Genomic DNA, 26,444 nt, shown 5'->3' with positions numbered 1-26,444 from the left:
ACTGGACAAGCCTCTGCTGCCAGCGACAGTGCAACTCCAGCAAATAAAAGGTAGCATTGAGTCAGTTTTTACGGTCAGAACAATGAAGCTACTTTGTCTCCTCGGGCTGGTTTCGGCTGTCCTGGCTGGCCCTGCCTCACAGCGATTCGATGGGTAAGAGAGCTCTCCTGTGTGTCCTGTAGTATTAAAGGTTTCCACAAGTAAAGGGCCTGACTCACTGGTTTCCTGCTCATTGTTTGTACTCTGCTTTTTCTATCTCGCAAAGGGAGAAAGTATTTCGCCTGAAGCCAACGAGTGATCGGGCAGTGTGGTTTGTGAAACGCCTGGCCGCCATTGCAAAGGTTCGACATCCATCCACGAACCGTAAACATCTCCCGGTGCTGTAATTGAATGACATGATTAAAGTACTCCTTTCCCACTCTCTCCCATTCCATGCAGGTTGACTTGTGGCGACCCGACTCCATTGATCAAGTGGCTGTAAACAGTGATGTGGATTTCCGGGTGGGAGCTCAAGACATAAAAAAGACTCAGGATCTGCTGGAGAAGAGTGGATTAGAATATGAGTATGCTTTATCAAGCCTCCAAAGTTTCAGCTCACAATGCAACTGCTTCTACTGATGCCGGTCACGTGTGTAACACTTTTTTCCCCTCTCTTTACTTCCATCTACCCAGAGTTTTAATCGAAGACCTTCAAGCAATGATTGAACAACAGCGTGACAATAAGGAGCGTTCACCCACTTTGCACAGCTATGTAAAATACAACGACATGGATACGGTATGCCTTAATCTTATCTTCTAAAGAGATATTTGTTCCATGCTTTTGTTCTTGTTTGGTTAGGTTATGTGTAACCGTTGCTGAGATCGACAGTCAGATTTAGGATAGAGGGAAGCAGGGTTGCTATGATGTGGAGATGCCAGCGTTAGACTGGGGTGAGCACAGTAAGAAGTCTTATAACATCAGGTTCAAATCCAACAAGTTTGTTTCAAATCACTAGCTTTCGGAGCACTGCTCCTTCCTCAGATGAGTCTTCACCTGAGGAAGGAGCAGTGCTCTGAAAGCTAGTGATTTGAAACAAACCTGTTGGACCTTAACCTGGTGTTGTAAGACTTCTTACAGGGTTGCTGCAGTAGCTTGTATGATAGCAAGGACAATTGGTTGCAGTATTAGGGAAGGACAGAACTAATTTCTTTGGAGGTTACGGTGCAGCAGGATATTATTACACCATCGAACTGGCTGTGTGAAAAATGCCTTTCCATTTTCCGACATTACAATGATCGGTGCGCTGCCAAGCATTGCATGTGTGATATACGTTGGGACATATTGGAAGGACTTTTTAATATTGGAAAGCTTTTAATTGTTAAAGGCCAATTTTAAGCATTTGCATTCAATTAAAATGGGATATGTGGAGGAAGGATTAAATAGTAGAGTCCTTAACTCCTCCTTCACACGGTACCAGGAAGCAGTGGCATTGTGGTATTGTCACTGGACTGGTAAACTAGGGACCCAGATTCAAATCCCGCCACTGCAGACGGTGAAATTTGAATTCAATAAACATCTGGAATTTTTAAAAGTCTAACGATGACCGTGAAACCATTGTCGATTGTTGGAAAAGCCCATCTGGTTCACTAATGTCCTTTTAGAGAAGCAAATCTGCTCCCCTGACTTGGCCTGGCCTACATGTGACTCCAGACCCACAGCACCATGGTTGACTCTCAACTGCCCCTCAAGGGCAATTAGTGAAGTGCAATAAATGCCGGCACAGCCTGTGATGCCATGTCCTATGAACAAATAAAATAAAGCATTCCCGCCGACTGTTTAACTCCCAGGTTTTGTGAGGTGCGTTTTGGCGGAGGGCCATATAAATTAAATCTGCAAATTGGAGCCAAATTTGATTTTAGATGCAATTACATGATTCTCGCTGGGTGCCAGCTCCAATAGAGAAATTGAATCCAGCACACGAAGTGAAGCCAATGAGGTGAGTTCATTTAAATTTTTTACAGTTCCTTTGTAGAGCAAAAGGACCGGGGACTGGTATTAGACAGAGGGCGAGATTCTCCAGAAAGATTTCTAAGTGTGTAGTAGCGAGCGGCAACTGCCACGAGCTTCCCGGCCCTCGGCTCAGCGAGGCCGGCAACGTTATTCATGGGCTTCTCGCCGCAAATGAAGGTTCACCAGCTGATTCGCCGGCACCGCGCTCACCAGCCCTTCGCTAACAAGGTCAAGTAGCACTTAAGCTGCTCAGCCAAACCCCGTCAGCTCGCAGCTAAGGCACCATGAAGAGCGGCCGTAAGGTTCAGCGATGTGGACCTGGCGATGCTCCTATTCGCGGTGGAAGCCAGGAGGGATGTCCTGTTCCCCCGAGGGACCCGGAGGGTGAGCAACAGGGCAGCCAATGCTGCCTGGGACAAGGTGGCGGCAGCTGTAAGCTCTGGGAGTGTGACCAGGAGGACTAACCTCCAGTGGCATTAAAAAGGTCAATGACCAACACGGACATCCCCCGCCCAGAGACCTTTCTGCCCCCATGCGAGCATCCAGCCTCCCAATTCTCCATGAGGCCCCCAACCCTCCCTTCAAACCCCCCAAAACCTTCCTTCACACCCCCGCCCCAACACTGTGAACCATGCATCTCTGGATAAGGTCTCAGACAAGCGTCAGGAGAGGGTCCAGACTGGCGGCGGGGTGCCAGACCTAAGAACCCTCACATCCTTCAAGGAGCGGGCCCTGGAGGTGACTGGGAATTCAGAGGACAGAGCGGTCACCAACGTGGAGGTTGGCAGAAGCCACAGAGAGGTGAGGAACCGCCAGGCCCCTTCCGGAAGACCTGTCAAATCTGAGTTGTTCCCACGATACTGACTAACCCATCTCACCCACTGACTACATGTCCATTCTCCCGCATGTCCTCCAGCCGACGGCGCCAGCCCATCCCGAGGGCCTCATCTCCAGACTCCCAGGCGACCACCTCGGAGGAGAGTTACGAGGAAGACACGATCGAGGCGTCACAACTGTGATCTCCACCCTCCACCAGCACAGACAAACACACAACAATGGGAAATGTTAGTGGACGGGCTTCTGGGGCACAATCTGCTGAGCACCACACAGCTGCTGACGTACATCAGGTAGAGGCAGGAACCCCCAGGTGAGCCAGCTGGATCCCGGGACCCAGCTGGATCCCAGCCAGACGCTGAACCTATGGAAGAGGTACACCCAAAGCTGATGGAGATGATAGGGAGCGGCCGGCTCATTCAGAGGGAGATGTCAGCTTCAATCCAGCCGGCCCACAGCCGGTTGGAGACGTCCCAGAGGCTACGGGCGCAGGAGATGTCACTGGCAATGCATGACCCTGAGGCCAACGGTGCTAGGGTGGCGACCGCAGTGGAGAGCCTGGTGCACGACGTTGGCGTGATGGGTGTGAGCGAGCACTCAGCAGACAGGCAGGGGGTCAGACTATGGCATAGATTGAGGAGCACCGACGCTCTGCTCTCTGCCGGTTAGCATCACCCCTCTGCCATCGACAGTGACCTGCGGGCGGTGCCGACACAGTCTCAGCACCTGGAGTGATGTGCCTCAGACCCTGAGAGGGTGGAAAATGGGGGGAGGGGGTGGGTAAGGTATCGACAGCGGACCAAGCCATGTGATAAGTGAAGGGGGGTAAGTATGTTGGCCTCACTGGCCCTCCGGGTTTGCCGCACCCTCACCACTACTGCCTGTCCTGCAGCCTCCGGTTGGCTCTCCGGTTCCCCCCTGGGCTCGTCCTCTAGCCCCTGCTGGTCCGGTGCCACCTCATCATCCTCGTACCTCTCCTCATCTTCCTCCTCCTTGGAGGGGGCCACACGCTCGTCATCATCAATCTCCGTCTTGTCGCCCCGCTACTGTGCGAGATTGCGGGGGGCACAGCTGACCACCACAATGCGGGTGACGCTCCCGGGGGTGTACTGGAGTGCACCACCAGAGTGGTCGAGGAATCAGAACCGCATCTTGAGCAATTCGATGCACCGCTGAATCGGAGCAAGGGTGGCCACATGGGCCTCGTCACACCGTGTCTCCGCCTTGGTCTCCGGCCTTTGTGCTGGCATCATTAGCCAGGGCCTCAGCGGGTACCCCTTATCCCCGAAGAGCCAGCCGCCCATCCTGGGTTGGTCCTCGAAAACACTGGGGATTACCGACTGCCCCAGGATATAGCTGTTATGCACACTCCCCAGGAAGCCATGCACACATGTGCATGATCTTCATGTGGTGGTTGCACACAAGCTGTATTTTCAGGGAGTGCAATCTCTTTCTGTTAACGTAGGGCACTTCCACATGGCCCGGTGAGCACAGGACAACCTGCATGCCATCTATTACCCCCTGGTCCTGTGGCATCCCAGCGATGGCGGAGAAACCTCCTGCTCAGGCATTATGTTGGGCTTGCCTGTGTCAAAGTTGATGTAGTTTTCCGCCCGAGCAAACAGGGCATCCATGACATGCCGGATGGACCTGTGGGCTGTAGCCTGAGAGATCCACACAGGTCCTCGCTCGAGCCCTAGAAGGTTCCTGAGGCATAAACATCCAGGGCTGCGGTGACCTTGACGGCCGCCGAGAGCAGGTGTCCTACTTCTCCGGCTGTGGACATGTCCGCGAGGACATGGCACATGTGCCGCACTGTCTCCTTGTTGAGGCAGCGTCTCGTGCAGCACGCGCTGTCCATCATTTGTTCGAACGACCAGCCACGCCTGTACATACTGGGCCGTCGCGGGACTCCCCCTCTGGGTTCCTCCCTGGTCTGATGGCTTGCTGAGTCCTCAGGGTGTGGGGCAGGGCCCGGAACATGGGCCGCCGCTTCGAGCATCTGCTGATGCTACTGCTGCTGCCACCCTCTCCCGTGTCTGGTCACCCGGCCTAGCAGCAGCTCCACAAGGGAAAATTCTGCGTCCAATATCCCTGCCATAACATTCCATATCTGTAAGGCATTGGTAGAGGCTGTTAGACTGACAAACAGCACTGGCTCCTACTCCGGGACTTTCCATTCCTCCACTGATTCCCACCCCCTCCCCCCTACCTGGAATCCCCTGCCCACGCAATCCCGACCACAGCAGGTTCCCCTCACCAGATACCTGACCCTGTACCCCAGACACCTGCTCACAACATCAACCAGACCGAGCACTAGTCCCCTCCCCGTGGCTCTCACCCACCCTCTGCCAGTGGACATGTCCCCGGAGCTGTGTCCCATCCACTGGGTGCACGGGTGTTGGCTGCTGCATGTGTGGTGTTGCCTCCCGCAGTGTTCATGCACAGTGTTCAGGCATCACAGTCTGATTGGGATGCTAGGCATTGACTCCCACATGCTACATGGCCCACCCACCCATCGGAATCCACTTGGGCTGTGTAAAGTGCTCACTTAACCACGGCCAGAGGCCTCGGCTGTCGGTAGGGGTTATGGGTGGTCAGTGGGGCAGATGGTAAGGGACAAGGGTGGCCCCCGGAAAGGATACACACCATCCAGGGGTTGGCATGGTGGTGCCACGCACTGTTGCCCACCCCAATGCCTCTCCTCCCACCCTCCCATGGCAGCCCACCTCTGCGGAGGGTCTCCCAACCCCGGACAGGTATTCCCCCCCCCCCCCCTCTCTCACAAAGCCGAGGGTCCCCCACCATCTTCCGAGAACTAAGGTGGCAAGTCCAGCCGCCTGAGCACTTTGTGAAATAAGATGGCCACTCACCTCCTGGGCTCCACACAGAAGCCCAGGTTAAATTTTTAAAAGAGGAGTACTAGGCTCTGCCCAGGGGACTCTGATCGCCTCCCTTCATGCCCCCACACGCCATCCCTGTGCTCACTGCCGTGGGAGCCCTTGAACTTATCTGGGCCTCCGGTTCCTGGGCCTAGTCTCCCAAGTGAGGGGCCGAAGGTTCGCCTGCCGACACTCACCATTCATACGTATTACCCTCCAGTGTAATATAAAGCTGTAAGCATCCTCGTAGCATAGATCATAGTGAGGGTGAGAAAATGCAATGAAAACGTCTCACCTGAAAGACATCAGCCGGGAATCTCCAATCCCAGGGCGTCCCGTTACCGCTCCTAGCGGGAACGGGGAATTTGACACTCAGCCAAAACTTGATACACTACAGTGGGAATGGAAAATCCTGCCGGCATGTTCGGACAGAGGATCCCACCCATATTCTCCAACAGCAAGGCGAGAGTGCTGCAATCGAACCAACTCAGAAGCGTTTATTGTAATCCCTTTGTTGGGACACGGACATCCCTGGAAAATCCAGCAATTATTGTCCATTCCTAATTACCTTTGAGAAGATTATTACCTTCTTGGATACAACCTGGGAGCTTGCTGGGTCATTCCAAATAATCACTTGCCTTCACATTTTGAGTTGTTTTTTTTTTTTACCTGAAACAGATCAATACTTGGATGACTAACACCGTGGCCAGGCACTCAAACCTCATGTCTCTTCGGGAGATTGGAACAAGCTATGAAGGGCGACCGATCCATGTCATCAAGGTAGCTGGAATTATTGCAATGGGCATTTTCATTGAAGAAAATTTATGTTAAGAGGTTCAGGGAACTTAACCTGGTCTCATGGGTGGGAAAAGGCGTATTTAAAATTGTTTTTTTTTTTAAATGAAGAATATCAGCCCACTCGTTGTGTGTTGGCTAGGAAATGAGGACTAGCATAACTGATCTCATCAAAGGGCATCGTGAGCTTAATGCAATTTGATGATTTACAGTGGCTAACCTATGGAGTATATTCCCGAGGTAATGTGACTTTGACTGAAACATCTTTTGAAAAATACAGCGACTAATGATGTTGTAGAAGGAAGATAATCAAAATGTGCACTTGGAACTAAGAAAGAGAAAGACTAAAATGATCTGAGTGCATCTTCTGCTTAAATGGACTTAAATGGCGTGTGAGCTGGGTTGTGTGAATGACTGTTTTCCATACCTGGCTCTTAATTTGCAACACTCTTTTAGTTACTTTAGTTATTTATTTTGCTCTTTTGTTAAAGATTGGCAAGAAAACGGGTCAATCTAAACCTGCGATCTTCATGGACTGTGGAATACATGCTCGAGAGTGGATTTCCCCAGCATTTTGCCAGTGGTTTGTGAAAGAGGTAAGTGCCAAAACACACTTTATTATAGATCATTTTCAAAGAATTACGAATTACGACTCTTTTATTATTTGATAATTCTAATTATGTCATTTTGTACCAAGTTATATTAAAAGTCCCAGTGCCATGGCTGGCACTGTTAGCTAAATTTGGTTTTGGATTTGGGTTTGTTATATTGTCAGGTGTACCAAGGTACAGTGAAAAGTATTGTTCTGCGTACAGCGCAGACAGATCATTCCGTACATGAAAAGAAAATACATAATAGGGCAAACATAAAATACACAATGTAAATACATAGACACAGGCATCGGTGAAGCATACTCTCTACCAGGTCTGCATCAAGGTGAATGTAAGGTGATCAGTGTCAGCTTCATTATACTTTGGCATATTTATTCGGGGGTTATTTCAATAGAATATCTGTTTCCCATCTGATTCCAGTCACGTCTATTGCTGCAAATTTCGAAACGTGAAATAACTTTACCCCATTGCCAAGACGCACATAATCATGAACTTTTCAACCGCTGCATTGTTGGGATCTTTCTATGTAATATTTGCAAAGGCTGAAGAATTCTGGATCGCCCTTTGATTCTGAATTTAGAAGCCTTCCAATCGAATGATTTTCCAGATTACACCAGTTTGGCTGCACCCATCTGAAAATAACCTTATCTATCCTACCATGCATTGATGTAAAAACAGCCCTATCAATCAGAATGCATGGGTCTGCTGAAAGATGTATTGATCACCATACATTGGTCTGAACATAGTTTTGTCAATGCTACCATGTATTAATCTGAATGCAAAATGAGGAACATCATTTCAAAGTATCCATGTATTATTAAGTCAGGTGATTAACATTATGTTGCATTATTCAAAATCTTAAACGTCATGATTGCACTTATTTTCACAGACCACGTTAATGGGTTGCTTAAAACAGGGAAATTAGCTGCTGGAGTGAAATCACAATTTATTGGGAGACAAGTCAAAGGGTGTATCTATGTAAAAACAACCAAGTTGGTAAATCCTGGGCGGGATTCTCCGCCATTGGGATTCTCCGTTTTGCCGACTCCCGGGGGTTTCCCGACGGCGTGGGGCTGCCCCACAATGGGAAAACCCATTGACCGGCCGGCGTAACGGAGACTCCCGCCAGCGGGTCGAGGCAGAAAAGAGGCGCAGCAGGGCGGAGAATCCAGCTCAGGTGTTCCTGAATTGAAGCTTCATTTAGTATAAGAGTTGCTTTTAATGAACATCCCTCTTCGCTCTAGGCTGTCGCCACCTATGGATCCGATCCCACCATTACCAAAGTTCTGGACACCATGGACTTCTTTGTTGTGCCAGTCATTAACGTTGATGGTTACTCATTCACTTGGTCTAATGTAAGTATTAATATGTTGGCAGAATTTTACCGCCCCTCTCGCCGGCAGGGTTTTCCGCTCCCGCCGAAGTCAATGGCTCGTCGTATTTTACGGCTATGCCCCCGCCACGACGGGACCACAAAATACCACCCCGTTTTTTTTTTAAGTCAGGAGGTGTATGCATCTGGCCCCCATCTAGGGAACTTACTATGCCTCCTGCAATGTACAGTTTGAATATCCTTTATCCCTACATCCAAAAACCAAACACATCCAAAATCGATTGTTGTTTTCAATGGCTATGCGGTTAATTTGCATATTAATAAAGCAATGTTACATTATGTTCCAGGTGTAATAAGTCTTAATAGGTAAGAAGTAGGGTGTGAAGGAGTTGTCAAATGGAGAAACAACTTAGTATGTGTAGACTAGGCTTAGGCTATTGTAATGTAACTAGGCCTAGGCCAAACATATATAGCTGTAGATCCAAAAAACAAAAATATCCGAATACCAAAACCCAGTTGGCCCCAGGGCTTTTGGATAAAGAATACCTGAGCTGTACTGGTGTAATGGTGTATGTCAGCAGATCAGTGTATCAATACCTAGCAGCACCTTCATCCAGTCACAAATGGGTTCCCTGTAACAGTGGAGCTGTTGTGGGAAGTGTGGTGATATGCATGTGCACAGGTTTGTATGTAGTTGTCTATCAAGGTATATAGTTATCGATGCAACCTCCAACCAGCTGGTGGCGATAGAGATATACCATGTGACTCAAGATATCTGCCGGTTGGTAATAAGTCGTATAAGAGCACTAAAAGTAGCTCCAGGAGAATTCACTGAATTAATTTATTTTGTTACCATTTGTATCATAGTTCATCAGATATCTTTCCACGTGTTCATCTTGTTAATAAATCATCTCACTGGTCAAAGAATGAGATGTTCTGTGTTGATCTTTACTCTAGCCATAACACAGAACATAACAGCAAGCTTTTCAAAGTCACTTGTATGATGATCGATTAAATTAATTTGATTCTTAATTCATGGGATTCTAGGCATTCAATTGATTTGCAATTTGCTATAATGCTTTGTGGTGACTGAACAATTCATAGAACATAGAACATAGAACAATACAGCGCAGTACAGGCCCTTCGGCCCACGATGTTGCACCGAAACAAAAGCCATCTAACCTACACTATGCCATTGTCATCCATATGTTTATCCAATAAACTTTTAAATGCCCTCAATGTTGGCGAGTTCACTACTGTAGCAGGTAGGGCATTCCACGGCCTCACTACTCTTTGCGTAAAGAACCTACCTCTGACCTCTGTCCTATATCTATTACCCCTCAGTTTAAAGTTATGTCCCCTCGTGCCAGCCATATCCATCCGCGGGAGAAGGCTCTCACTGTCCACCCTATCCAACCCCCTGATCATTTTGTATGCCTCTATTAAGTCTCCTCTTAACCTTCTTCTCTCCAACGAAAACAACCTCAAGTCCATCAGCCTTTCCTCATAAGATTTTCCCTCCATACCAGGCAACATCCTGGTAAATCTCCTCTGCACCCGCTCCAAAGCCTCCACGTCCTTCCTATAATGCGGTGACCAGAACTGTACGCAATACTCCAAATGCGGCCGTACCAGAGTTCTGTACAGCTGCAACATGACCTCCCAACTCCGGAACTCAATCCCTCTACCAATAAAGGCCAACACTCCATAGGCCTTCTTCACAACCCTATCAACCTGGGTGGCAACTTTCAGGGATCTATGTACATGGACACCTAGATCCCTCTGCTCATCCACACTTTCAAGAACTTTACCATTAGCCAAATATTCCGCATTCCTGTTATTCCTTCCAAAGTGAATCACCTCACACTTCTCTACATTAAACTCCATTTGCCACCTCTCAGCCCAGCTCTGCAGCTTATCTATATCCCTCTGTAACCTGCTACATCCTTCCACACTATCGACAACACCACCGACTTTAGTATCGTCTGCAAATTTACTCACCCACCCTTCTGCGCCTTCCTCTAGGTCATTGATAAAAATGACAAACAGCAACGGCCCCAGAACAGATCCTTGTGGTACTCCACTTGTGACTGTACTCCATTCTGAACATTTCCCATCAACCACCACCCTCTGTCTTCTTTCAGCTAGCCAATTTCTGATCCACATCTCTAAATCACCCTCAATCCCCAGCCTCCGTATTTTTTGCAATAGCCTACCGTGGGGAACCTTATCAAACGCTTTGCTGAAATCCATATACACCACATCAACTGCTCTACCCTCGTCTACCTGTTCAGTCACCTTCTCAAAGAACTCAATAAGGTTTGTGAGGCATGACCTACCCTTCACAAAGCCATGCTGACTATCCCTGATCATATTATTCCTATCTAGATGATTATAAATCTTGTCTCTTATAATCCCCTCCAAGACTTTACCCACTACAGACGTGAGGCTCACCGGTCTATAGTTGCCGGGGTTGTCTCTGCTCCCCTTTTTGAACAAAGGGACCACATTTGCTGTCCTCCAGTCCTCTGGCACTATTCCTGTAGCCAATGATGACATAAAAATCAAAGCCAAAGGTCCAGCAATCTCTTCCCTGGCCTCCCATAGAATCCTAGGATAAATCCCATCAGGTCCCGGGGACTTACCTATTTTCAGCCTGTCCAGAATTGTCAACACCTCTTCCCTACGTACCTCAATGCCATCTATTCTATTAGCCTGGGGCTCAGCATTCTCTTCCACAACATTATCTTTTTCCTGAGTGAATACTGACAAAAAATATTCATTTAGTATCTCGCCTATCTCTTCAGACTCCACACACAATTTCCCATCCTGTCCTTGACTGGTCCTACTCTTTCCCTAGTCATTCACTTATTCCTGACATACCTATATAAAGCTTTTGGGTTTTCCTTGATCCTTCCTGCCAAATACTTCTCATGTCTTGCTCGTCTTAGCTCTCTCTTTAGATCCTTCCTCGCTACCTTGTAACTATCCATCGCCCCAACCGAAACTTCACACTTCATCTTCACATAGGCCTCCTTCTTCCTCTTAACAAGAGATTCCACTTCCTTGGTAAATCACGGTTCCCTCGCTCGACGCCTTCCTCCCTGTCTGACCGGTACATACTTATCAAGAACACGCAGTAGCTGATCCTTGAACAAGCCCCACTTATCCAGTGTGCCCAACACTTGCAGCCTACTTCTCCACCTTATCCCCCCCAAGTCACGTCTAATGGCATCATAATTGCCCTTCCCCCAGCTATAACTCTTGCCCTGCGGTGTATACTTATCCCTTTCCATCATTAACGTAAACGTCACCGAATTGTGGTCACTGTCCCCAAAGTGCTCTCCTACCTCCAAATCCACACCTGGCCTGGTTCATTACCCAAAACCAAATCCAACGTGGCCTCGCCTCTTGTTGGCCTGTCAACATATTGTTTCAGGAAACCCTCCTGCACACACTGTACAAAAAACGACCCATCTATTGTACTCGAACTATATATTTTCCAGTCAATATTTGGAAAGTTAAAGTCTCCCATCATAACTACCCTGTTACTTTCGCTCATATCCAGAATCATCTTCGCCATCCTTTCCTCTACATCCCTAGAACTATTAGGAGGCCTATAAAAAACTCCCAACAGGGTGACCTCTCCTTTCCTGTTTCTAACTTCAGCCCATACTACCTCGGAAGAAGAGTCCCCATCTAGCATCCTCTCCGCCACCGTAATACTGCTCTTGACTAGCAGCGCCACGCCTCCCCCTCTTTTGCCTCCTTCTCTGAGCTTACTAAAACACCAAAACCCCGGAACCTGCAACATCCATTCCTGTCCCTGCTCTATCCATGTCTCCGAAATGGCCACAACATCGAAGTCCCAGGTACCAACCCACGCTGCCAGTTCCCCTACCTTGTTTCGTATACTCCTGGCATTGAAGTAGACACACTTCAAACCACCTACCTGAACACTGGCCCCCTCCTGCGACGTCAAATCTGTGCTCCTGACCTCTATACTCTCATTCTCCCTTACCCTAAAACTACAATCCAGGTTCCCATGCCCCTGCTGCATTAGTTTAAACCCCCCCAAAGAGCACTAACAAATCTCCCCCCCAGGATATTTGTGCCCCTCAGGTTCAGATGTAGACCATCCTGTCTGTAGAGGTCCCACCTTCCCCAGAAAGAGCCCCAGTTATCCAAAAATCTGAATCCCTCCCGCCTGCACCATCCCTGTAGCCACGTGTTTAAATGCTCTCTCTCCCTATTCCTCATCTCACTATCACGTGGCACGGGCAACAACCCAGAGATAACAACTCTGTTTGTTCTAGTTCTGAGCTTCCATCCTAGCTCCCTGAAAGCCTGCCTGACATCCTTGTCCCCTTTCCTACCTATGTCGTTGGTACCAATGTGGACCACGACTTGGGGCTACTCCCCCTCCCCCCTAAGGACCCGGAAAACACGATCCGAGACATCACGTACCCTTGCACCTGGGAGGCAACATACCAAACGTGAGTCTCTCACGCTCCCACAAAATCTCCTATCTGTGCCCCTGACTATAGAGTCCCCAATTACTAATGCTCTGCTCCTCTCCCCCCTTCCCTTCTGAGCAACAGGGACAGACTCCGTGCCAGAGGCCCGTACCCCATGGCTTACCCCTGGTAAGTCCCCCCCCCCACAAGTATCCAAAGCGGTATACTTGTTTCTTCAGTGCCCACTCGGTACAATTACCGGATTTTCCGAGTTTAATACCAGACTTTGGGGGATTCATTCGACAATTCCGTCCATTTGTCATGGAAAAATAAATCACTGGTTTTGTTTTGATTTGATTCCCTGGGCATGCTAGTCAGGGAAAGAAGAAGTAGAGAGAGGAAGCAAAGAAATTTGACAGCAAAAAACTCTTCAGCAAAGGTTTGGTTGATAATCTCAGGGTAGGTCGACCTTTGCCCCGTGGAGTGCTCATTTCCCCAAAAGCAAAAGGTCAGGAAAAAGGGCAAAGACCATTTGCTCCATGCGCCCACCCCTGTATGGGTGCCCTGGGATTTCTGCAGTTTCAGATGTTTTCAGAGAGCTGGGACTTCCCAGCATAATCTCAGAGGTCATGCACACTTGCACATATACACACGCATACATTGCCTCTAACAAATTTCATCACTTTCTGTGCACATTCACAGCAAATATATGACAGATGTGATTAAGATTAAAACGTTGCCTTTGCACCGATACAACGGGACTTTCACAACCTTTCAGGTTAGTATCTGTGAGCGAAAATCTTTCCCTGCCTGGCAGAATCCAACCAGAAAACAATGAATTTGGCTTTTGTTATTTTCACTGCACTTACCACAGCTCTCACACCAAGGATGCAAAGTTTGGGGTCTCCATTCATTCCCATTATCATAGAATTCCTAGTGCTGAAGGAGGCCATTCGGCCCATCGAGTCTGCACAATCCCCCCCTCGAAAGAGCACCCCACCCAGGCCCACTCCCCCAACCCACCCCCACAACCCCACCCACATGGAATCTTACAGGACAGATTGAGGATATCGTGTCCGTGCAAGCTGTTTGAAAGTGCAAATTTATTAAGGTCACTCCCCCACTTTTGCCCCATAGCCCTGCATGGTTTTTCTTTCCTCTTCAATTGGATATCCAATTCTACGCCATGGATATTATGGTGGGACGTGGGGGCTCCGTTGCACGTGTGTGTAACATGTCCTCATTTGTTATTCGTTTGTCTGAAGAATCGCATGTGGAGAAAAACCCGCTCCAAGATTTCTGGCAGCAATTGCCGCGGAGTTGACCCTAATAGAAACTGGGATGCCGGCTGGTGCAGTAAGTACTTTCTGAATTATTTTTGTTGTCACAGGGACTGGTGGCAGGATGGTGAGAGAAGTTATTTTCAAACGTATACATACATGGAACAGATATACTTCCTCTATCCTTTTGGAATAATTTTTAAATCAGAATCATGGGGGTAAAACTTGTCTTGGGCAAAAATGCTAAACCGGTGATGCATATTGACTATCTGTTATACACCCATCTTGATTCTTGCTCTATTGATGTTAATGGAATGGGATATCTGAAGGGGAATTAAACACAGTTGTCACAATATTGTCCAAACCCAAAAGGATTTTCCATCCCAAAGCACTTTGTCAGTCTAGGCTAATTGCGTTTGGCTATAAAGGGGCTGGTTTAGCTCACTGGGCTAAATCGCTGGCTTTTAAAGCAGACCAAGGCAGGCCAGCAGCACGGTTCAATTCCCGTACCAGCCTCCCTGAACAGGTGCCGGAATGTGGCGACTAGGGGCTTTTCACAGTAACTTCATTGAAGCCTACTCGTGACAATAAGGGATTTTCATTTCATTTCATTTCAAATATAAGGCACTTCATATATTCACTGAATGCCAAAGAAGGCATGTTCCTGGAGATTCTGCAACAACCCTGCCAAACCTACAGTAGACCCAAATTGGAGATTCCCCGCATAACCGCACCCCACATTTTGGAGTATTTGCTTGGATGAATATCGCTGAAATGTGAGACATATTGCTGAAGCTTCAGGATGCATTCATCAGGACGCTTAGGGAGCCTATCATTCACCATTGCTTTCTTAGCCATCGCAACACCTCAGCCAATCAGTACCCTTTTCTCCTGTGGTTTAAATTGTTGTGACTGTTTGAAATTTGGCATTCTTGTGTTTGTCCTGACAAGTGCAAGACATAGGATCCAACAACTATGAATCATAAATTTTACAGAAAATTGTTGCTTAAAATATCGGCTAACTTTCTTCTCTTTCTAGATGCTGAATGATCTGTGGTGCATTTCTAATGTTTTTTTTACTTGCGTTCGGACTATCTACAGAGTAGGGATAAATTGGGAACATCACATATACTGCTAACTGTCACGTTGTGTCCTGCAGCTATCGGTGCCTCATCGAACCCTTGTTCAGAGACATACTGTGGTCCTCGGATGGAATCTGAGAAGGAAGTCCAGGCTGTTGCAAACTTCATCCGACTCCACAAAAAAAACATCAAAGCGTACCTCACCATGCACTCGTACTCTCAGATGTGTCTCTTCCCTTATTCCTACACTTATGATTTAGTGCCAAATCACAATGAACTGGTAAGTGTCTCAACATATTACTAATTCACAGACCATCCTCTGCATGGCAGAATATGACCCTTAGATTTATTTTCTCCGAGTGGCAGTGACTCCAGTGGAAAGTGGAGTGCTTGGCTCTGCACGTGGTGCACATCTCCCTTTCACAATGTATTTCCCCTTGCTTATCAGGAAGTTCTGCAGAGTAAAGTTGCTTCTTCCCCATAGAGAAGGAGGATAAGCCAGATGCCTACACACCAAGGGTGACTTCACACACCACCTGGCAACGGGTGCTTGGTCAGGTATTGAAGTATGTGGCAGATCCATAAGATCAGAAGAAATAGGACGGCACGGGACCCGGGTTCAATTACGTCCTCAGGTGACTGTCTAGGTGGAGTTTGCACGTTCTCCCCGTGTCTGCGTGGGTTTCCTCCGGGTGCTCCGGTTTCCTCCCACAGTCCAAAGGTGTGCAGGTTAGGTGCTAAATTGCCCCTTAGTGTCCAAAGGTTAGGTGGGGTTACAGGGATGGGGTGGGGGAGTGGGCTTAGTGGGGTTCTAGGCTGAAATTTTCCTCACTTAACCTATCTGTATTCCAAGGCCGCAGGATGTAAAAGGAGAAGGAATTCGCTTGCAAATGTCAGATCGGAAGGCTCGACAAATGACTCATTCAATGGCCCAGTCAGGAAGTGTGCCACGTGATGTCATACTAAACCGTTCAGACTACTACGGTTCAGTAACCCTGATCTCTACTGAGTCTGTTTCCCCTTGCTGGAGATTCCAGGACTAATGGCCATTGCCTCTGGATAAAGGGTTGACCATTGAAGACTGAGATGAGGGGAGATTTCTCCACTCAGGGCTGTCAATCTCTGGAATTCCCTACCTCAGAGGGTTGTGAAAGCTCCATCATTGAATACACTCAATCCTGAGTTTGATAGATATTTGGGTAGCAATGGAATCAGACTGGATGCCCTATTGATGCTTTGATTTCTCATGCTCTTTTGTCTTTGAGTGAACTTGTCTTAGTCGGGACATTAATTGTCCAAGGAAATTGGCCTCAGTTAATCTGGTTCTGGCAGGGTGGGGAAGTCAACCAGGGATTCCATTCTTCATTTCTATTCTACACTATAAGTATTACTGCATTAAAGTAATGTGTTTTATTGTTGAAGGAGGACAGGTTTGGTTGTGCTCCCACTGATTGAGCTGTCTGCTAACTTGCAATCAATTAACTTCTGTATGGGAACGACAAAAGAACATGGAGGAGGAGTAGACCATACAGCCCATCAACCCTGATCCAGCATTCAATATGAACACAGCTGATCTAGGATTTAACTCCATGTTCTGCCCACTTTATCCCTTGATTCCCCGAGACACAAAAGAATGTCTATCTCAGCCATAAATATATTCAATGATTACACATCCACAACCCTCTAGAGTTGAGAATTCTGAAGGTTTCTGTAGTGATATGCATTGACAAGTATATGTGTAAATATGTATAGCCTCCGACCAATAGGTGTCAGGCAAGTAGCAGCACGTGACACTGTAGCCGGGGGGAGTGTTTTCTTCTCTAAATTTAGAGGACCCAATTCATTTTGTCCAATGAAAGGGCAATTTAGCGTGGCCAATCCACCTAATCCGCACATTTTTGGGTTGTGGGGGTGAAACCCACGCAAACACGGGGAGAATGTGCAAATTCCACACGGACAGTGACCCAGAGCCGGGATCGAACCTGGGACCTCGGCGCCGTGATGCAGCAATGCTAACCACCGCGCCACCGTGCTGCCCTGTCTGGGGGGAGTCTTGAGGAGAAACCACCGTGGTCGGTTGTGTTTGGATTAGTTCCAGTTTTATAGCATTAGTTTCCTACCCACAGTTGATGAGACTATAATAAAAGTAACTAGTCTTGAACTAAATGTTCTTTAGTACACCGACTCAGTAATTGTCACTGCACAAGAACATAACAGTTTGAGTAAAGAATTTTCTCCTCATCTCAGTCCTAATTGTTTGGCCCCTTATCCTGAAACTATGCCCTTTGTTCTAGATCCCCTTAATCAGGGGGGAAAGCCGACCCTGTAAATTCCTTCAGAACCTTGAATGTTGCAATGAGATTACTTCCTCATTCTTTGAACTCCAGAGAATTTAGGCCCAACTTACTCAGCCTCTCATCATAGGACATCCCTCTCATCCCAAGGGCCAATCTAGTGAACCTCCTCTGTACTGCCTCTGATGCAACTACATCCTTTCTTCGATTATGGAGATCAACATTGCGCACTGGATAAAAGCAAATTACTGCAGATGCTGGAATCTGAAACGAAAGAGTAAATGATGGAAAATCTCAGCAGGTCTGGCAGCATCTGTAGGGAGAGAAAAGAGCTAATGTCTCGAGTCCAATGACTCTTTGTCAAAGCTTTGTTTTGGCAATCTTGTATATAATCCCGGGAAGTCCGATGTTTATGTGTAAGATCTCAGCACTGGTGTTGGCTCAGTGATGGCTGTGTATATATGACAACTTGGAACTTAGGTTTTGCTGAGCTCCTTATGAAACAAACTTGGAATCTTTGTTTAGTATTTGCTTACTTTCAAAGTGCTGAATGACCATTTTCCACATTCTCTGTTTCAGAATAACCTTGCTAGAGGAGCAATTAGCAGTCTTGCCAGCCTCTATGGAACACAATTCACCTATGGTCCGGGAGCTACCACCATCTGTAAGCCTTTGGTTTCTTTGCACATTTAGTCACCATTTTAAACAAACAAATAAATTGGTGATGACAGTGATATAAAATGATTGGTTACCAGCATCCCAAAATCTGGACATTCAACCCCAAAACACTTCTCCTCCTTTGTAATATGGCTGAGAACACACCACCAGATGCACATTTCTGGTCACCCCTCCTGATACACTGTCTTTGCCTCCATTCATGTGCCTAGGAAGCACCTGGAGTTAGTAATTTATTTTAAAAGTGCCACTTGAATGCAAATTGTTACCTGGTAACATGGAAATACACAGCAAGGCAACCTGCTTCTGAGATTCATAAATAATAGAACAATAGAACATTACAGCGCAGTACAGGCCCTTCAGCCCTCGATGTTGCGCCAACCTGTGAAACCAATCTAAAGCCCATCTACACTATTCCATTATCATCCATATGGTTATCCAATGACCATTTAAATGCCCTTAATGTTGGCGAGTCCACTACTGTTGCAGGCAGGGCATTCCATGCCCCTACTACTCTCTGAGTAAAGAACCTACCTTTGACATCTGTCCTATTTCTATCTGCCCTCAATTTAAAGCTATGTCCCCTCGTGCTAGCCATCACCATCTGAGGAAAAAGGCTCTCACTGTCCACCCTATCTAACCCTCTGATCATCTTGTATGCCTCTATTAAGTCACCTCTTACCCTTCTTCTCCCTAACGAAAACAGCCTTTCCTCATAAGATCTTCCCTCAATAGCAGGCATCCTGGTAAATCTCCTCTGCATCCTTTCCAATGCTTCCACATCCTTCCTATAATGCGGCGATCAGAATTGCACGCAATACTCCAAATGTGGCCGCATCAGACTTTTGTACAGCTGCAACATGACCTCATGGCTCTGAAACACAATCCCTCTACCAATAAAAGCTAAGTAAGAAGTCTTACAACACCAGGTTAAAGTCCAAGAGGTTTGTTTCGATGTCACTAGCTTTCGGAGCGCTGCTCCTTCCTCAGCTGAACGAAGAGGTATGTTCCAGAAACATATATATAGACAGATTCAAAGATGCCAGACAATGCTTGGAATGCGAGCATTCGCAGGTGATTAAATCTTTACAGATCCAGAGAGAAAAGCTAACACATCGTACGCCTTCTTAACAACCCTATCAACCTGGGTGGCAACTTTCAGGGATCTATGTACATGGACACCGAGATCTCTCTGCTTATCCACACTACCAAGAATCTTACCATTAGCCCAGTACTCTGTATTCCTGTTACTCCTTCCAAAATGAATCACCTCACACTTTTCTACATTAAACTCCATTTGCCACTTCTCAGCCCAGCTCTGCACCTTATCTATGTCCCTCTGTAACCTGCAACATCCTTCCGCACTGTCCACAACTCCACCGACTTTAGTGACATCCGCAAATTTACTCACCCATCCTTCTATGCCCTCATCCAGGTCATTTCTAAAAATAACAAACCGCAGTGGCCCCAAAATAGATCCTTGTGGTACACCACTAGTAACTGAACTCCATGCTGAACGTTTCCCATCAACCACCACCCTCTGTCTTCTTCCAGCTAGCCAATTTCTGATGCAAACCGCTAAATCACCCTCAATCCCATGCCTCCATATTTTCTGCAATAGCCTACCGTGGGGAACCTTATCAAACGCTTTACTGAAACCCATATACACCACATCAACTGCTTTACCCTCGTCCACCTGTTTGGTCACCTTCTCAAAGAACTCAATAAGGTTTGTGAGGCACGACCTACCCTTCACAAAACTGTGTTGACTATCCCTAATCAAATTATTCCTTTCTAGATGATTATAAATCCTATCTCTTATAACCCTTTCCAAGACTTTGCCCACAACAGAAGAAAGGCTCACTGGTCTATAGTTACCAGGGTTGTCTCTACTCCCCTTCTTGAACAAGGGGACAACATTTGCTATCCTCCAGTCATCTGGCACTATTCCTGTAGACAACGACGACATAAAGATCAAAGCCAAAGGCTCTGCAATCTCCTCGCTAGCTTCCCAGAGAATCCTCGGATAAATCCCATCCAGCCCAGGGGACTTATCTATTTTCACACTTTCCAGAATTGCGAACACCTCCTCCTTATGAACCTCAATCCCGTCTATTCTAGTAGCCTGTATCTCAGTATTCTCCTCGACAACATTGTCTTTTTCCTGTGTGAATACTGATGATAAATATTCATTTAGCGCCTCTCCTATCTCCTCAGACTCCACGCACAACTTCCCACTATTGTCCTTGACTGGCCCTACTCTTACCCTAGTCATTCTTTTATTCCTGACCTACCTATAGGTTTTTCCTTGATCCTACCTGTCAAGGACTTCTCATGTCCCCTCCTGGCTCTTCTTAGCTCTCTCTTTAGGTCCTTCCTAGCTAACTTGTAACTCTCAAGTGCCCTAACTGAACCTTCATGTCTCATCTTTACATAAGCCTCCTTCTTCCTCTTGACAAGTGATTCAACTACTTTAGTAAACCACGGTTCCCTTGCTTGACCACTTCCTCCCTGCCTGACAGGTACATACTTATCAAGGACACGCAGTAGCAGTTCCTTGAACAAGCTCCACATTTCAATTGTACCCATCCCCTGCAGTTTCCTTCCCCTCTTATGCATCCTAAGTCTTGCCACATCGCATAATAATTGCCTTTCCCCCAGCTATAACTCTTGCCCTGCAGTATATACCTATCCCTTTCAATCGCTAAAGTTAACTTAACCAAATTGTGGTCACTATCCCCAAAGTGCTCACCTACCTCCAAATCTAACGCCTCGCCTGGTTCATTACCCAGTACCAAATCCAATATGGCCTCGCCTCTCGTTGGCCTGTCTACATACTGTGTCAGGAAACCCTCCTGCACACATTGGACAAAAACGGACCCATCTAAAGTACTCGAACTATAGCGTTTCCAGTGAATATTTGGAAAGTTAAAGTCCCCCATAACAACTACCTTGTTACTTTTGCTCCTATCCAGAATCATCTTTGCAATCCTTTTCTCTACATCTCTGGAACTTTTCGGAGGTCTATAGAAAACTCCCAACAGGGTGGCCTCTCCTTTTCTGTTTCTAACCTCAGCCCATACTACCTCAGTAGACAAGTCCTCATCAAACGTCCTTTCTGCCACCGTAACACTGTCCTTGACTAACAATGCCACACCTCCCCATCTTTTACCACCTTCCCTGAGCTTACTGAGACATCTAAACCCCAGAACCTGCAACAACCATTCCTGTCCCTGCTCTATTCATGTCTCCGAAATAGCCACAACATCGAAGTCCCAGGTACCAACCCATGCTGCAAATTCACCCACCTTATTCCGGATGCTCCAGGCGTTGAAGTAGACACACTTCAAACCACCTTCCTGCCTGCCGGTACACTCCTGCGACCTTGAAACCTTATCATGACCTCTCTACTCTCAACCTCCTGTACACTGGAGCTACAATTCAGGTTCCCGTCCCCCTGCTGAATTAATTTAAACCCTCCCGAAGAGCATTAGCAAATTTCCCACCCAGGATATTGGTACCCCTTTGGTTCAGGTGTAGACCATCCCATTTGTAGAGGTCCCACCTACACCAGAATGAACTCCAATTATCCAGATATCTGAATCCCTCCCTCCTGCACCATCCCTGTAGCCACGTGTTCAACTGTTCTCTCTCCTTATTCTGCGTCTCGCTAGCATTTGGCATGGGTAACAACCCACAGATAATAACTTTGTTTGTTCTAGCTCTAAGATTCCACCCTAGCTCCCTGAATACCTGCCTTACATCCCCATCCCTTTTCCTACCTATGTCATTGGTGCCTATGTGGACCACAGCTTGGGGCTGCTCCCCCTCCCACTTAAGGATCCCAAAAACACGATCCGAGACATCACGAACCCTGGCTCCTGGGAGGCAACACACCAACCGCGAGTCTCTCTCGTTCCCACAGAATCCCCTATCTGTCCCCCTAACTATGGAGTCCCCAATGACTAATGCTCTACTCCTCTCCCCCCTTCCCTTCTGAGCAACAGAGACAGACTCTGTGCCAGAGACCTGTACCCCATGGCTTACCCCTGGTCCCCCCCACCAGTATCCAAAGCGGTATACTTATACTGAGGGGAACGACCACAGGGGATCCCTGTACTGACTGTTTCCTCCCAGCCCCTCTCACCATCACCCATCTATCTTCATTCTTCAGAATAACTACATCCCTGAAGCTTCTATCTATGACCACCTCTGCCTCCCGAATGATCCGAAGTTCATCCAGCTCCAGCTCCAGTTCCTTAAAGCGGTTTTTGAGGAGCTGGAGATGGGTGCACTTCCCACAGGTTAATTTAAGAAGGGCACGGGGGGTTAGGGTTAGTAAAATAAGAAACAAAGGGCGTGAGCTAACCGAATAGGGACAGAGTACCTTAGTGCGCAAGATTAGCAGGTGTTTTCCCGCCGCTTGGAGCCCAAAGAAACACGCCACTGCCGCTCCCTATCAATGCTGTCACATCCTTCAGCTGCCACGTTCCCTACTCTCTAGAACTCCCTGCCGAAACCTATCACTTCTCTACTGGCTCCTTCTCCATTTTAAACCATTCTATGGGTGCGATTTAAAGGCCACACCGCGCCCAAAAAGCATCTTGCGGAGGCGCAGCATGTCCAAAAATGCTAGGAGACCTCGCTCCCGTGATCTACCTGGCTCTCAACGCCTCGCGAGGTCCAACAAGATGTTACAGTGTAAATCCCGTCCATTGTGGGCAAAATCGCTTTTTCGCAAATCAGCAAATTAAAGTGAGACAGCTAGGCTCACTTTAATGTGCAGATTCCCAAAGTACCTGAGGCATGGGATCAAACTCCCTCGCATCAGAGACCTCGGATGAGTGGTATAAATGAAAGATGACAAGTAAATGTTTAAGAAGGAATTGTAACGTAAAGAGCGATATGTGTGTAATGTTATCAAAATTGAATGGAAGAAAGTCAAGAGAATGTGTAACTCTGATGGAAATGTACAGTCAAGACAATTCAAAATGTTCTGTAATATTTATGATAGATTTTATGAATAAAGTATATGTTTTGGAAAAAAAATTGGCCTCCATAAACAGGAACCAGATGGAATGGCACTTATGGGAATCTCCCAGGGAATTGTAGGGCCCTGAGTGCATGCCCTTTGGGCAGAGTGGTACCCTGGCATGGCTGCTGCCACCTCAGCACCCTGGCACTGCCAACTTGGAACCTGGGCAGCTAGATTGTCACCCTTGTACTGCCACCTGGGTGCCAGCTTGGCAGTGCCAAGGTTGTGCAGGTGGTATTGGCAGGGGCACTGCCAGGGTGCCAAGCTGGCATTTTATGCATGGGTGTTATCAGGCCCAGGGTGTCATGTGTTGGGTGGGGTGGTACAGGGATGCCTGGGGACCCTTGCATAGTGTGTTGCGGCTTGTGGGGGAGTTAGGGGCCGCTTTGGAGGCCTTGAAGCTCGGGACATGATTTTTAAATGGCATCCCGATCTCTCGCTACACTGAGGAGTTCCAGCGAGCGGAGCACCCCATCGCACATAACGGGGGTATGAGCTCCCCTTTGAGGATAAATAAATATGTGTAAAGGAATTTAAAATAAAGAAATCTTACAGACCAGAGTTCAGTATTCTCAATATGGGGAGGTCAATGAGGGGCAATATTTATCAGTTCAGTACTACTTCAGAATTTACACCATGACCACATCTAAAACAAAGTGCATATTCTTGTCATATATGCAGAAAAGCCCATCAATGCACTCCCCAGCAAGGTAATAGCTTGGGGATGCAAGGTGGTGAAGATTGGTTAGATTGTGTTCAAAGCAAGCTCGGGGGTCGGGGGTGGTGCTAGGAAGAGCAGACTAGAAGAGGCCCAAGGAGTAACATTTCTCCCTCCTGGCATCACAAAACCTGATAGAAAAACACCTACCACAGTCTCCTGTAGAAAGATGCTGCCTGTGTAGAGATCACAGAGGTCTACAGCACAAATAACTGGCAACTTGCTATGGCCTTATTTAGCTCGCAATTAAAATGGTGAAGTCACGTTCCAATATGTTTTAATGACGCTCTGGGCCAGGCGGGCTGATTTCAGGAAGATAGGGGGAAGGGGGAAGGAAGGAGATGAGAGGGAAACAGATCAGGAACAGAGAACAACAGAGCATATTCCAACCCCCCCCCCCGCCCCCGCATCCTTACCTCACTGCTACAGCATTCCTGCCTATCGACACACTGGGCGGGAGTGGGGCGGGAAGTGGTGTTGGCATTAATCCCTTTGTTCCCACCTGACACATGAAGCTAACTTTGCTCTTACTAGACAGCATTTCCAGCATTTGTCCATTTCCATTTGAGGCTTTTGTGGAAGGTGCAAAACTGCCCGGTTGAAACCTTCCCAGTGCGAATACTTTGTGTGGTAATACCAGGTATTGCGGCACCTGAGAGGTGGATGACCATTGGTTAGACCCAGGAGTCTACCATTGGCTGATGTACATAGCTCCGCCCTGAGAGGCGGAGTATAAGAACCGATGATGTCCCAGCAGCCTTCACTTTCTGTATCGAAGCTGCTGGGGAAGAGTTCTAGCAGATTAAAGCCTATTAGTTATGCCTCACCTTGTCTTGAGAGTAATTGATTGCGCATCACTTTGTCTCTTGTCTTTGTGCAGATCCCGCCGCTGGAGGTTCTGATGACTGGGCCTATGATCTGGGAATTAAATATTCCTTCACCTTTGAACTCCGTGACACTGGCAGATACGGCTTCCTGTTGCCTGAATCCCAAATCAAGCCGACATGTGAAGAAACCATGCTGGCCATCAAATACGTGGCCAACTATGTCGTCAACAATTTGTATTGAAATAAAACTGTATAAAGCATGTTAAAATAAAGAAATCTGACAGAATAGAGTCCAGTATTCTCAATAAGGGGAGGTCAGTGAGGGACAATATTCGTAGCATTTGCACCATGACCACACTAAAGCAAAGTGTATATTGTTGTCATATATGCAGAAATACTGGAGAAATTTAAACACTTTTGGTAATATTCAACATTATATTTGCATGGTACTATGATTGTATAATCATAGATTCAAACAGGGCAAAAGGAACCCACCCAGCCCAGCTAGACCAGTTCTTACAAAGAGACAGCCAATCAGTCCCCACTTTCCCCATATCCTTGCGAATCTTTCCTTTTCAAGTATATATCGAAATCCCTTTTGATAGTTACAACTGGATCTGTATCCACCAGCCTTTCCGGCATTAGAACTCAGTGCTCGAAAATAAAGTTACCTCATCTCACTTATCCGTTATGCAGCCAATTATCCGAAGTTCATGATCCCTGGTTACTGGGTCTCCTTCATAAAGTAAAGCAGGCTGTGAGAAGAAAGATGTGAGTTATTTGTCAAACTTTTCCATCTCACGGTAGATAGCTGATGAGGTGAGAGAAACATTTTAACCAACGTTCCTCTTGCTCGGTCCCAAAGGCAATGTCTAAAAAAACAAGTTAGACTGCAGAGAAAACAAAATGGCTGCTTCTCCTATTCTCTTCATGCACCACCACTTTCAGCCCAATTCAGTACCCATACACGGGCCCTAGGATTCCTCTGTCATTTCTGTTTTGGTGACTGCACTTGATGAAGCAAACAAGCAAGGTCATATTCCTCAAACAAGCGACCGTCCCAGCGGCACAGTGGCGCAGTGGGTTAACCCAAAGTCTCACGGCGCCGAGGTCCCAGGTTCGATCCCGGCTCTGGGTCACTGTCCGTGTGGAGTTTGTACATTCTCCCCGTGTTTGCGTGGGTTTCGACCCCACAACCCAAAAAGGTGTGTAGGGGAGGTGGATTGGCCACACTAAATTGCCCTTTAATTGGAAAAAATTAATTGGGTACTCTAAATTTTTAAAAAAACAAGTGACCACCCCATGAACATGTTAAATATGTTTTCACTGTTGTTATCACAAGCAGCTGTTTCCAGCCTAATGTCCTATGTCCTTATCAGTCATCTGCCTTTTTCTGCTAAGGAAGCTCAATGTTGTTGGTCATAGAGTCATAGAATCATACAGCATTGAAAAGGCCCTGCGGCGCACCGGATCTGCACCAGTCAAAAACAACCACCTCACTCTAATCCCATTTTCCAGCATTTGGCCCAAAGCCTTGTATGCCCTGGGATCACAAGTGCACATCTAACTACTTCTCAAATGTTATGAGGGTCTCTGCCTCCTCCACCCTTTCAGGCAGCGAGGTCGAGACT

The 26,444-nt window shown here is 47.2% G+C and overlaps 1 protein-coding gene across 1 annotated transcript; it reads left to right on the top strand.

Annotated features, from left to right (window-relative positions):
- Window positions 1–25,099, top strand: cpb1 (carboxypeptidase B1 (tissue)). Its single transcript, XM_072473878.1, has 11 exons — window positions 1–153; window positions 266–341; window positions 439–563; window positions 673–775; window positions 6,385–6,486; window positions 6,993–7,097; window positions 8,357–8,467; window positions 14,168–14,258; window positions 15,342–15,544; window positions 18,138–18,222; window positions 24,867–25,099. Exons 1-11 carry the CDS (start codon window positions 83–85, stop codon window positions 25,052–25,054), a joined length of 1,260 nt encoding a protein of 419 aa, XP_072329979.1. The 5' UTR covers window positions 1–82; the 3' UTR covers window positions 25,055–25,099.
- Window positions 25,100–26,444: the final 1,345 nt, after the last annotated feature.

This window comes from Scyliorhinus torazame, chromosome 14, assembly GCF_047496885.1.
Source record: "Scyliorhinus torazame isolate Kashiwa2021f chromosome 14, sScyTor2.1, whole genome shotgun sequence".
Lineage (NCBI taxonomy): Eukaryota > Metazoa > Chordata > Chondrichthyes > Carcharhiniformes > Scyliorhinidae > Scyliorhinus > Scyliorhinus torazame.
The sequence above is the reverse complement of the archived record's forward strand: the minus strand, read 5'-3'. Positions and strand labels throughout refer to the sequence as shown.